A 13,127-nucleotide genomic window follows, 5' to 3' on the forward strand; every position below is an offset into this window, starting at 1 on the left:
CCCAGCTTTACCGCTGCTCAACCCAGGCGTACCATAACTCAATATATAAGGAGTGTACAACTGTGCAACTGAAATTAAAGGCAAATAAAAATAAATACGTGCACATAACAGCTACCACCGTGAAGTGTAAAGCGAAGCCACCGATAGAAAATGTGCTACCGTGTGAAAGCTTAGGAAAATGCACCATGTCTCCCATTAATTTGCTCATGTACTACAGATATTAATCTAACACTAGCTCCCTTAATACTATTTTAAATTCGCATGCAACCAGATATGCATAGTATAATTTATTAGTTACAATATGAATTTGATAGAATTCATTGAAATAGTTAATTTCAACAAATCACCTTACACCGGAACAATGAAAGTTTTACATGCATAATAATATTACCATAAATTAAGTACTCAATAAAATACAGATTACTCAATGACATTAATATTATCTTAATGCCATTAAGTCAGAAGATAAAGCCAGCCCTTAATTACCGTAGTTATTAAAACAAATACATACCAAGAATAGCAACTTTATTTAAAATACAAAAAGGTTATAAAAAATACAATCAAATGCATTTTAATCACTGTAACTTCTTATTGACAGTAAATTGTATCTACAATAACTACAAAAATATTCTAGGTAGTAATTTCTTAAATATAAAAAGTAACTAGGTTTTGTTCGTAACATCACTTGGGTCATGATACTGATTGGCGAGACGTAGTCGACTCAACTTTCCTCTGCTCTACTTCATCTAGCAACGCTTTTTACTTTATCACAGCTATATGTGCTTTACTCTGCATAAAAATATGTTGTATATTGTATTGTCAAGAGTATATACTTATATTTTTTATAAAAACTACAGTGATTTTATAGGTAAATTATGGTTGACCATGTACTGTTCATATCACAACCTAGAAATTTTGCAATAATAAGTTACGAGTCATCCATTGATTGAAACCAAAAGTTTTTTACTGAAATATTTTAAATCCTAATGACTAACTTTTTGAAGGCACTTAGTTTTATACTGACAAGATTTATATGGTTGTACTTTGTGAACTCTACATTTTGATTGTATGATGGTAACTCCAGCGGATAATAATCTAATGTGGTAGTCTGTTGGTAAATTCACTCAATTGTAACTCGGTATTTCTTCTGGCTGTAGTTTTAGTGTAAGTAATCGTTATAGAGCTAGAGCTACGACGGTATGAGTTTACATACATGCTACCACGTCCTAAACTTAAAAATAATGTCTAAATGGTAATGTATAAAATACTTATTCTATGTGGAAGATTATGGAACTTCCTTGACATATCAACATGATTGTGCTTAAGTCATTGTAACAAACCTGTAATGGCAGTGTATCAACCTAATTTCAAAAGATTCAACAATCAATTTAAGGCACTCTTTTGACCAAGTATTCACTAATAAATTGGCCCCAAATATAATATCAATCAAGTACAGTACTGATACTCATCTCGAGGAACTAAAGAGAACCAATCTTCACACATATTACGACTGAAACGTATCAAGCTTAAATTAAAAATAAAATAAATGCATTAGATGTAAAGAGATCTAAAAATAAATTGAAATAAAAAAATTAACTTATGAGTATTACAATAATAATGGAACATGCATTTATGGCAAAGAACTAGTGCTTGCTAACTAAGCGAAAATAGCTTCATTTTCATTAATCTATGATATATAGTAGGTAGAAAACTTGTACACGATCGTGTGTCTGTCAAGTACACCCGATTACATCAATAATATAATCAATCCCAATCAAAACTCAACAGCTCTTGCTCTCACAAATTGAATACAATTTGGTCTTTTGAGTTTCAGCAATATATCGATTCTCAGTGTCTTATAAACTGAATATCTAATTATTATTAATCTATAAATTTAGTTTTAGAAGATAGTAACTGCAATTGGTAACAACAACATTAATCCAAATCAACTTTTTATCAAACTATCGCTTTAAAGTTCATTATACGCAACCAGGAATGATAGTTTACAATATTAAATGCTGTACATAAAAATATAAAAAGGAGAGTAAAACCGTAACTATACAAAATCACTTTTCCACTTAACATACTGGATAAATGCAACAGTTGCAAACACTGCTACAGTCGTGTAACAGCGTGAATACTAATAGTAATTCGCAAATTGTTCAAGTTCATTAAGGTAGGTCTATATTTCGTCATCATAACTTCGATTGTTACGTTAATTATTCGATTAGGTAACGATTTAAGGCACTGTTTGTGACCTCACGAATGGCGATTATATCTAACGTGACTGTCTGACGCCACTATCACAAAAGAGATTTCATCACATTTATCACAATAAGGATAACTTGGGAATTTGTAAGAACTTCTCTAACTACACGAGTTATAAAACTTTAAATTTAACATACTAACGATTCTATAACGCCAAAATAGATTTATCAAAAATGGTATCTACTCATAACTGTGTCAATAGCAGTAAACTTGATATGTAAAACCTAATTACGATCAACATGCTTATTAAATATGGAGTATTTATTTAGTGACTAAGTCGAAGAGAGTGGGTCGCTATGTGCAGGCGTCCACGTTGTCCTGCTTAATGTACTGCTCGGGTTTGATGTGTACCTCGCGGTGCATGCGTTCCATGTGGCGAGCAATGTGCATCTTCTGCTTAGCACGATACACGCAGTAGGGGCACTGGAACTGGGGCTCTTTGCCACACTCCCACTTCTGGTGATTTCGCAGTGATGATTTCAGTTTGTAGACTCTGCCACAGTCCGCGCAAGTGAAGCTCGGTTCGCCAACAGTCGGAGGTAGGGACGGCGCCGGGACCCTCATACCAGCGAAAGGCAGCGCAAGGCGAGCCGACCACTGGTCCCATGTGAGTCCTCCGATCCTAGTGAAAGACACGTCTTCAGGACCGCTGCAGCCGCCGCCTGAAATCGCGGAGATGTATCATAAAAAGGGTTCGAATCGCGGCCGTTCACACAAACGCAACATTCAACATTCCCGTGAGGTTAACAACAGTTACAAGCAAAACATAAATACATGTTATATACATACAATACACATGATACGTACAAATAAATAGATGTATAGATATAATAGATAATATATATATAAAGGTAGTATTCTACTGTGAGTGTCCACCGAGTGCTGTGATGAAAGCTTTGCAAAAAAGGAAAAGTAAAAAAAAAGAACAAAAAGGAGAAATAACGTTTATTTTTTATAATCGTCTTTTGTATCGAAGATTCACTGTTTCACAATAATTTTCTTGCTTACAGTGGTTTTGAAGCGACTCACAATGTTTTTTTTTAACTAGGCATGTAAAGAAATCTCATGGTGTTACTGGAGCATTTTAGTCACACAGCTTTTGTCATTGTAATAAACATTTTGTTAATGAAATGTAGTCTCCCGACCCATGGGCTTTCTTGTCTACCTGAAATTATTAATTATATTAGTATGAACGAAAAGGGAAAAGAATATAATGCAACATGCGCAAGTTGAAAACGCAAGCGAGTGGTTTCAGATGTTTTATTGACGACCATGCGTACATGCGTTGTTAATCGACGAACAGATAATATGCTGAACAAATTGACTTACCTAATAACAAGTTACAAACGTGTAATGTTACATACTGGAATAGGCAAAAAATGTAATGAAGCAAGGAAAACACATTTGTATCTGATATACTATAGCTATATTTGATTAAACTTTTCTACCAAGTAAACCCCAATATATTCATATAAAAATCACACTAATTGATAACTACTCCAATAACATTAACAAACAACATAACCAATTTTAATATAAATTCATACATCTGTACCTCATACCGCAATCGTAACATGATATGAAGGGAATATTGCATATATCAAAAACATTATTTTTCTATGCTTAGCAATGACTTGTTTCAACAAATAACATTCTTTATTTCTTATCATCACGTTAAAAATCTAATACTGACTTTGGTCAAATAGCTTTGTTATCCTAGTTTAACAAAAAATATCAACAGTCAATATGCTAAACGAAACATGAAAATATGTTATTGCATGTAAATATCAGTTAATATCAAGACAACACGTTTAAACAAAAATATAAATTTTGAACACATTTTATATCCCAGTTCACCAAAATTCTAACCAAAAATATGTAAAATATCAATAAATATGTTTAATAACTACAGGTAACATTGTAGGCACATTATTGATGAGCTTTTAACTAACTAATTTGCAATGTTCCGAATTATTGCACAGTGGCGACCAGCAGAACTAATGAGCGAATCACAAACATTCGGAACACTACATTACAAAGGACAAGAGTCCATAAAACATTATCCTAATAAATAAACAACATTAAAATAACTTTGGGTTTGCTACAAAGAAAGTAAGGAAGACAAAGGTAAGTGGTCCCATGTACTAAGAAATTAATAGAAATAAATTATAAACAAGAACAATAGGATAATATAGCGAGACTAAACATACGTCGCGACATGTTATGCTGTCGTTCATTATAAATAAATCTACCCGTGGCGGAAACTACCGTGGTTAATGATGCAGAGACCTGATTAGGCAGGTCAATGTAATATCAACTAACTATTTATTTAATATCATTGCACTAAATTATCAATTTGGAATTATTCCTTGCTAGGAATGATAATTAAAACTAAACAAATTCGAGTTAAATAATGGAAATTCCAAAAATTTGGTTGATGACCTCTATGGGTCAGTGACAAGACAAATGACGTCGTGTCACTCAAGAAAGGATTACTTCTTTACACTAGTTTCCATTTTTGTCTAATATTTAAAATTACAGCGACCTTGGGTCATATTCATCTGAATAAAATACTTAGGGTCAGTCTTAACTACCATAATAAACTCTAAAACAAAAACAACAAAATTAACACTAATGCCGTTAGGGAATGTGCATATTACAACTATTTCTTTAGTGTATATTAAAACGTCGTCAACAAAAAAATAATGTAAATATAAATAAAATTATTGCAGTACCGATTTGGTTAGGTATCTACTTTGGTCTAAAGATTTTTAAAATATATTTCTCTTCTTAAACATAACTAAATGGAGGTTTTTTTATTCCGCCTCACTTTGTTGCTGGCGTATATGTACCACTCGTTGTTGTGGTGCTTCCTTATGTGTACGCCTAGGTTGCCCCGCTGCTTGGCCTTGTAGGAGCAGTAGGGACATTGGTGGGATGGGGCCTTGCCGCCACACTCCACGTTCTCGTGGCGGCGCAGGGTGGACTTCCAGCGATACTTCTTACCGCAATGCTTACATTCGAACTGTCGGCTCGCGTCGTCCGAACTGTTTCCGTCTCTCTTCCAGTGTCCTTTCATGTCTGGTTTGGTGTCGAAGCCGTCGTCGCCGTGAATGCCGCCAGAGTTGCCGGGGAACCCGCCGTTGCTGTCGTAGAACGTGTCCGACTCTTCGGGCAGTACTATGTCGTCCGTGTCATCGTACTCCGCGTCAGACTCTGTATCGTCCTGCTTGATGGGTAGCTTATAGTCCATGTTTGGTGTGACAGTATTGTTGTTTTGCATAAAAGCTTGCTGCAAAAGATGCGCTTTAATATTCTCCGGGATCGAATTGAGCGTATCTAATGGCAGCTTGGGTATGTGCAGCGGCGAGGGATAGGGCGCAAGGTCTTTAGTGGCGGAGGGCTTCATGATGTTAGTGACCTGGATGCAGGACGGCACCAGCGACACCAGCGACTGCGACTGTGCCTGCTGTACTGACAGCAAGGACAGCAGAGCCGACGGCAGGTGGCTATCCTTGTGTAATTCTGAAATACAATACATTAACGGTATTGCAAATAATAAGTTAAGCAAAACTACATACTGAGTCTTGTTAATTCTACCAAAGGCTAAAATAAAATTAAGGAACCAAAGAAATGCGTTATAATAATAAAAAATATAAAAAATAATAATTTCTGTTAGAAATTATAAAGGCGAAGCTTCTAAATTCATGCAGAACATGCACAATCCAAATAACAGAAACTGATTTCTTTTAACTTATCTTCCCATAAAAACATTATCGGAATCGACTGGGTGACATTGAACGAATACCAAATTAAAAGCCTCTCATTACTAGAATCGTTTAATAGTTCAAAAAATATTGAATATCAATCATTTGTCAATACACAGGTAAACATGACGAATATAAAATTTAACTCCAATATGAACTAAAGGAAGATCAAATAGTTTCATAATAATAAGGCACTAGTGGAGCGGAGCGGACGACGTCACTTGGGACCGAGCGAGGGCTGGTCGGGGTGCTTCTTGTCGATGTGCTTCTTGAGCTCGTTGCGGCGGTGCTTGCTGTAGGCGCAGTACGGGCACTTGTACTGCGGCTCGCGGCCGCACTCCAGCGTCACGTGGCGCACCAGGTTCTTGCGCGCGTTGTAGCAGCGCTGGCACTTGGGGCAGCGGTAGCCCTTCTCAGTCTTGTACTGCGCGCACTCCAGCCGCGCGCTGGCCGGCGGCAGGATGTTGTAGGGCGACGTCTTGCCGCCGCGCTCGCCGCGCTCCGGCGAGCTGTCGGGCGACGCCTTGGGCGACACCTTGGGCGAAGGCTTCGGCGTTACCGGCTTGGGAGATTTATTTTCCAACTTTTTGTTTTCTTTCGTCTCCTCGGTCGTGCTGACCGGCGGTGGCGGGGGTGACTTTACTGTTTTCAATATCGCTAGTGTTGTGGTTTCGTCTACTTTTTTACTACGAGTCACGATACTATGTCGCAGCGTTGGATTTTGACCTGCAATAAAAAAATGGAATACAGTCCGTATATCAGCCAATGGTGGTCGCACGTTAACTCATAGACTTCAAGTATATATTTAAATAAATAAAAACAAAAATAATATCAAAAACAAATGTATTCAAAAAAAGAAGCAATAAATGAACAAATCGACTATGTCGAAAAAAAATCTTTCTAAAGTATATTACGATAACAAAAATAAACTTATGATTTACTTGAAAAAAAAAAAAATCAAGAAAACTAATAACAAAAAAATCTCACTGGAGATCAGAAACTAAAGCATACAAAGATTAGTCACAACTTAATATTCTTCTTAACAATTCATGTTTTATAAAAATCTTTTTTAAGAACAAAACCAAAAAATAAATGACAATATAATAAAAGAATCAAAAATAATATAACGAGAGCGCTAATTTTTCTTTGAGGCTTGATGCTCCTTCATCCAGTCGGGATGTTTCTGAGCAATATGCGAGATCAATGTTTTTTTCTGTGAATATTTTTTCCCACAAGACTCACAACCAAACTGGGGTCCAGTGACACATTCGTACTTCTCATGTCTCAACTTGTTCCTTCTATACTTATACTGTTTCTTCTTGCATATGGAACACACATATAAGCGATCCTTATTATCATTTCTACGGATCCCACCAGTGGTTGTGACACGTTTCATATTAGACCTTTTTTGTTTTGCAGCCACCATCTTTTTCCTCCCAATCTTTCTGACTTTCTTTTTATTACTTTGTTTACACCCATCTTCGTTCTTAACTTTGATGTTCTTAAAATACCCACGGGTTAATGGAAAAGGGGTTTTGGCGTAATGAAGGATAAGCGGTTCTGGAAGAGTAAATGAATAGCGAGAATAAATGACTTAAAAAGCATTTGTATGTTAGTGACAGAATAGAATATAAGTAAGTATATTGGAAACAAATCTGCATTGAGAGGAAGCCATGGTAAAAAGGTAGCGGCAAATAGTTGATGTGTGTGAAGCAGGTGTTGGTAAGTAGATGTGTGCAAGAATACAGCAGAGTCGTAAGGTATACAAGCGAGAGGTTTTGTTAGCAATGTCCTGTGGCGCATGTAAAAGGAAAAATGTATACTTCATCGATTTTTGGCCCGTGTTCATGTCCCGTCGTAGTCTGGTGTCTTGGCTTCAAACATGTTTTATTTAAATTGTAATGTCCTACGAAATAATGGCATAAATATATTGAAAAATGAAATGCGCATCCACTAGGAACTGGTAGTGTCCCACCATGCTTCCGATAATTTTTTAACTCTAATAAACCTAGTGAACATGCATAAAAAACGAAAACATTTTTCTTTTCGGTTTTGAACATGAATTGCTAAGAAAAAGACGTCTGCAGTGAAATCACATGTGAATGCAAAAAAACGAAAATAATAAAAATAATAAATAAATAAGCCACATAACCATCAACTACGTGGACAATATAAATAATTGACATTTACCTTCAATCGGGGCGCCTGGGTGCAGACCATCCAGTCTTCTACAAACATTAATTTCACACTTGTGCTATAAAAATGTATTCCACGATATTTTTACTTAGCGAAGGTGAACCAACTATTTTAAAAGACCCAATAAAACATGGGCAAAGTGATGTGTCGTGCTTTTTGAAATTAATTTTATTGTACTTTATGTTACAACTACTTATGTATAAGATAAATGACAATAAATACGTAAAAAGTTACTTACCAATAAAATAAACCGTTCCACTCCAGTGTTAGACTATTAACGTGTTTACAGTAAATGGTTGCACTATTTGCCAAAAGTTAATTGCAACGCGTGCTTTCTACGACAATATTACATTACTGAAGCATGCAATGATCTACATTCACTAAGATCCCATATCACAAACATAAGCGTAACAATTTGTGTAATATTAACGTAAACCTATACTTACCTTTTCAAATACCTCACCTTAAAAGGCTACATTTCATAAAACCTTATTACCAATATACCGTTACCTGATGCACTGGAATATCTTTTAAGTATCATAACGTAATAAAATATAGAACTGTAATAAGATTAGTAATTTATAATAATATTAGATACTAAATTAATATAAGATTGGAGTTTCACATGTGAAAACACTAGCACTCATATCCACTGTCGTGAAAATATAATATTTATATATAACATAAATAAATTATTTTAAGCAATGACTGTTTGTCTATATCAAATTATGGGAAGACATTGCGCATTTCATCCGTTCCTTGTATGTCTGGAACAATTATCTTTTAATTTTACTTAGTAACAACATAGTGGCAGGTACACCAAACAAGTAAAGTTAATTGTTCCAGACTATCAATCGAATCCCATGTGACATGTCGCGTTGTTTGTCCTTGTACACAGTAATACATCGAAAGCAGTGTCAACGCAACATGTTGCCTGAGGACGCGCCGCGTGCCACGGCCGGGGGCTTACCTTGCGACTCTCGCGCGCTGTCACTCGAGTTCATCAGGTCGTCTTGAGATCGTTCCATATGCCATTGGAAATCTGAAAAGATACAAACACGTGTTACCACAGCCTTACATGTGTGTACAAAATTTTAGTTTTCATCATGTGAAACAGTTTTAAAAATTATTAAATTTATACAATTACTATTATGAATATACATAAAAAATATTTTTATATTAACTTCTACAATTTAGCTGCGAATAAAATCTAACATAAAGATGAATAAGAGAGCTAATCAATACAGCGACACTTACTGCGTACAACGTCGTTGTGTGCCACGGCGGGCTGGTCATCAGTCTCCTCGTCTAGCGTGAGGTCCTCGACGCCGTCCCGCTGCAGTTCTTCCTTGCAGGGTGCGGCGTCCTCTCCGTTTCCCTGGGCGTTGTCGTTGGGTGGTGGAATAGGTACGGGCGGAATTTCACTGGACATGCGACGCGCTTTCTTCCGACGTCGTGTTGGACTGACTGATCCTTCACGACTGTCTATACTACCATCTCGGACCTGATGATAATAAAAACTTCTGTTTATTATCGCTGTGTTGTACTCATGTATCATGTAGGTTGTGGGTAAATATAGTATTTTTGTTGTTTTCTAAGGAGTTGAACTAGTATGCATAGACACTCAAGTATTTAATTTTATCATCAATGACAATTATAATCATATGACTTGTATTTTTCCTTCTGATAGCGACATTAATATATTTCTTTAGTTTCTTTGATGGTTACCACACTTCAATGAATGACAGAGTTGTACTATACTTTTTTAACATACACACAAGTTTGCAAGCAAGGTTAAAACTATCATGCAAACTCGAACATATATATACATTTATGTTTATTTTTGTTAAATACTATTTAATTGTTCAAAAATGTAGTATAGAAACATTTATTTTGTAGCTAGCTCTGTAAAAAAATCATGGTGCCTTTCAAAAATATCTATAACCTATATGTATGAAGAAGATAGATGAACACAATTCTTTTAAATGAATGTATGAATGTACAATATGGAAACAACTGTTTTATGTGTTTAACAGATGACTTTATCTATTGTAGATGAATTGCACATTAAAACATCTGCCAACACACATGGCAGTGCCAAGGTTTCCCACTCTAACATTACTATTACTTGGTAGTTCCCTTCCAATTGTGTGTGCGATATAACTTTTGTCAACATTCCAAACATATCTCTATGTATGTAAACTGTCTCATCTAGAATATTCTTATAGATGTTTTACATTATAGAGTAATTTTGCGGTTAACACCAAATGTGAAATGACATTTTGTTTCAATTATAGGTGCACAAATAAAGAAAAAATGTATTAAATTTAATTTATGAATGACTAGTCATTAGAGCACAAACCTGTGGAGGAGGTGAGGGAGCTCGAGGCGGGTGTGCAGCGACAGCCTGCGCGGGGCGCGACGGTGGCCTCGAGGGCTTGTTGTCTGAGAGCCCTTTGATCTGTAGGGACTCTGCAGCTTTTAGCAGTGCGGCCAACTGGTCTTGAGATATGTTGACCTCACCGCGATACATATAATCCATCATTGCTCTCAACTCAGCGTATTTGACATCTTTGAGGATAATTATTGGATGCTTATCATACTGCTGTGATAGTACACTCTGAAACAAATTCATCCAGCCATTGTTCACTTTGTTTACTTTTACCTGTGGTTATGTTTGTAAATATTCTACTGAAAGTCAGTCTCAAATAACAACTCATTGTTAAGCCATTTGTTTCAATTTCACATGAAACAAAAATCAATTAAATGTAATTAGTTAATGCACCAAAACACTTAGCATGTCATTAAGTTAACAACAGTTAATGGCATGATGTTAGGTAATGTGAATAATTGCAAGCAAGCATTTGGAAAAAGTAGTAGAGGCAACTTTCGGTTGCCAACTCATCTATCCACCTATGTACACTACTTAATTGTTAAAACATGAAAGCTAGAATGGTACAAGTGGTATGTTTATTAGAGCACAACTGTGTTGCCTTGCAAGTTACTTAGACACGATTGTAGCTGACCTACATTACAGAGACTTTACGTACCTCGAAATAGGGACTGCACGCCGAGAGGACTACTTTGTGCGCCTTGAGCGTCTGTCCTTCAGCAGCCAGGGTGCAGTCCACGTGCATCCCCTTCTCAAGAAGAGTGTCGAAAACAGACACCAGTGTAGACTGATGGTTGTTCCACCTCAGGCAGAACTGTTGGTCGTCGTCCATGATGCCGTCTAGCCACTCGCCGCGCCCTCAGCCCTACAAACGTACAAATCAAAGAAACGTCTAAACAAGGTCTAATAACACACGCAATAACTAGGCCATTAGGAAAACTTCACTAAGACTACACAAACATTAGATTCTGAATGATTATCACTGTACAACGTTAATTATCTCACCGAATCACTTCATACGATGAGATCACGCCCCAACTTAACTAAATTAACTTTACGGACCACATACGAGTCGTCGTAAGCGACGCGGCACAAAGAAAATGGCCGCTTTTCCAGCGCGACAAAAAATAAAATGGCGACGAAAATTCTAAGTTTACTATTTTCTGAGAGAACTTTTCAGGACACACTTATGCTAATCGAAGTAATCACGTTGCTAAGGTAAGATAATATCATCAAAGAACTTTGAAGTCAACAAAGAAACTTCAGAGAACTTTACTTCGAAAGTTCAAAGAGTGGAAATTTTCAAGATGAAAAGTCCTAGTAATAAGTAAGCCCTTATCGGAGCCGTAACGCAATACTAAGATTAAAATGCTTACCTTGACTATTGCATTAACTGATTAAACGTATTTTAACACTTTCAATTCTTTTAAAATTTCTTTCCACTTTATTTTTAACACATTTGCACACCCGCCAGCTTTCGTGAATGAAATTGAAAACACTAAACTAAAACTATGCTATGTTGCAAGTTTAGAGAAAGGCACCTCTACAAAAATCCAAACGAAGTACAAGTTGGAAGCGACGCGAATGACCCAAAATAAGCTCTATAATGTTGCCATTGATAAATAATAGGAAAGCTTGAAAAAATAATAAATGCGCACTTAAATTACATTAAATATAATGTAATAGTTTCAAATAAATAAATAATAATAATTGAATTTTATTTCTGTGCCCATGCCGTGATTTATTCTGTATTAAACCAATGGCACTTTGCATTTAGAACACCTTGTCCTTGACCTACTTTATCGACATATATCTCGTGATCTCAAAATTGTTTCAATCAAACAAAAGAAAACTTTATTATTTTGGAAAGTGTTTAGTAAAATAAAAAGAACATTGTTTTAAATTTAAAATGTCTTGCTTCGATATTATTTAATGAGTGAATGGATTACAAATTGAATATAGCGCCATCTGTAGGATATTTTTAAACATAAGCCGACACAAATGGCACGACATTGTTTTGTCTGTATTTGATCGTAACTAATTGACTTACTTAATCCAGACCTGAGTTTTTGTTATATTGTTATTTGATTTGTCCGAGTTGAAATACGTATTTCATTCTTTTTCAATACTAATCTGACGTAATAGCTTCGTGGGTACCTACTAGTAATATGACAACAATTTTAACAAAACTCTGGACTTCCGTTAAAAAATATCCGGCGTAGGTGAACGTTGTGAACAAAACAGCTACCTAGTTATTGTACTAGCAAATGGTTTCTAAACTTCTGGACAGGAGCTGTTCTTCAAACTCGGTTATACGTAGTGAACGGGCCCATCGTCTAGGTTGGCCGGTTGACCCGCTTACATCGCGTCACTATTGCGGAGTAATAAGAGAGATTTTCTATTTTCCTTATCATTCTAATGATGGATGATCTATTATACTATCACCCGAACCTAATTAATTTTTATTTCTTTTAAGTACTTATAAATGAAAAGACTTATTAGTA

At 35.9% G+C, this 13,127-nt stretch overlaps 2 protein-coding genes across 4 annotated transcripts; both read right to left on the minus strand.

The window, feature by feature from the left end:
• Positions 1 to 2,562: 2,562 nt before the first annotated feature.
• Positions 2,563 to 3,044, minus strand: LOC118272904 (longitudinals lacking protein, isoforms A/B/D/L). The gene is made up of 2 exons (XM_050693560.1): positions 3,026 to 3,044; positions 2,563 to 2,930 (listed from the first exon to the last, which is right to left on the minus strand). The coding sequence occupies exons 1-2, from the start codon at positions 3,042 to 3,044 to the stop codon at positions 2,563 to 2,565; spliced, it is 387 nt and encodes a 128-aa protein (XP_050549517.1).
• A 627-nt stretch (positions 3,045 to 3,671) lies between these two features.
• On the minus strand, positions 3,672 to 12,216 carry LOC118272907 (longitudinals lacking protein). Of its 3 annotated transcripts, none has more exons than XM_035589630.2 (6): positions 12,000 to 12,216; positions 11,282 to 11,488; positions 10,594 to 10,851; positions 9,489 to 9,735; positions 9,202 to 9,273; positions 3,672 to 5,793 (listed from the first exon to the last, which is right to left on the minus strand). In XM_035589630.2, the coding sequence occupies exons 2-6, from the start codon at positions 11,453 to 11,455 to the stop codon at positions 5,069 to 5,071; spliced, it is 1,476 nt and encodes a 491-aa protein (XP_035445523.1). In that variant the 5' UTR covers positions 11,456 to 11,488; positions 12,000 to 12,216; the 3' UTR covers positions 3,672 to 5,068. The 3 variants fall into 3 exon arrangements, with proteins under 3 accessions (XP_035445523.1, XP_035445524.1, XP_035445525.1); XM_035589631.2 differs by lacking the exon at positions 12,000 to 12,216 and adding an exon at positions 11,629 to 11,836; XM_035589632.2 differs by lacking the exon at positions 3,672 to 5,793 and adding an exon at positions 6,094 to 6,761 and having other exon boundaries at positions 12,000 to 12,214.
• Positions 12,217 to 13,127: the final 911 nt, after the last annotated feature.

The sequence above is a fragment of the Spodoptera frugiperda genome, chromosome 4 (assembly GCF_023101765.2).
Source record: "Spodoptera frugiperda isolate SF20-4 chromosome 4, AGI-APGP_CSIRO_Sfru_2.0, whole genome shotgun sequence".
NCBI lineage: Eukaryota > Metazoa > Arthropoda > Insecta > Lepidoptera > Noctuidae > Spodoptera > Spodoptera frugiperda.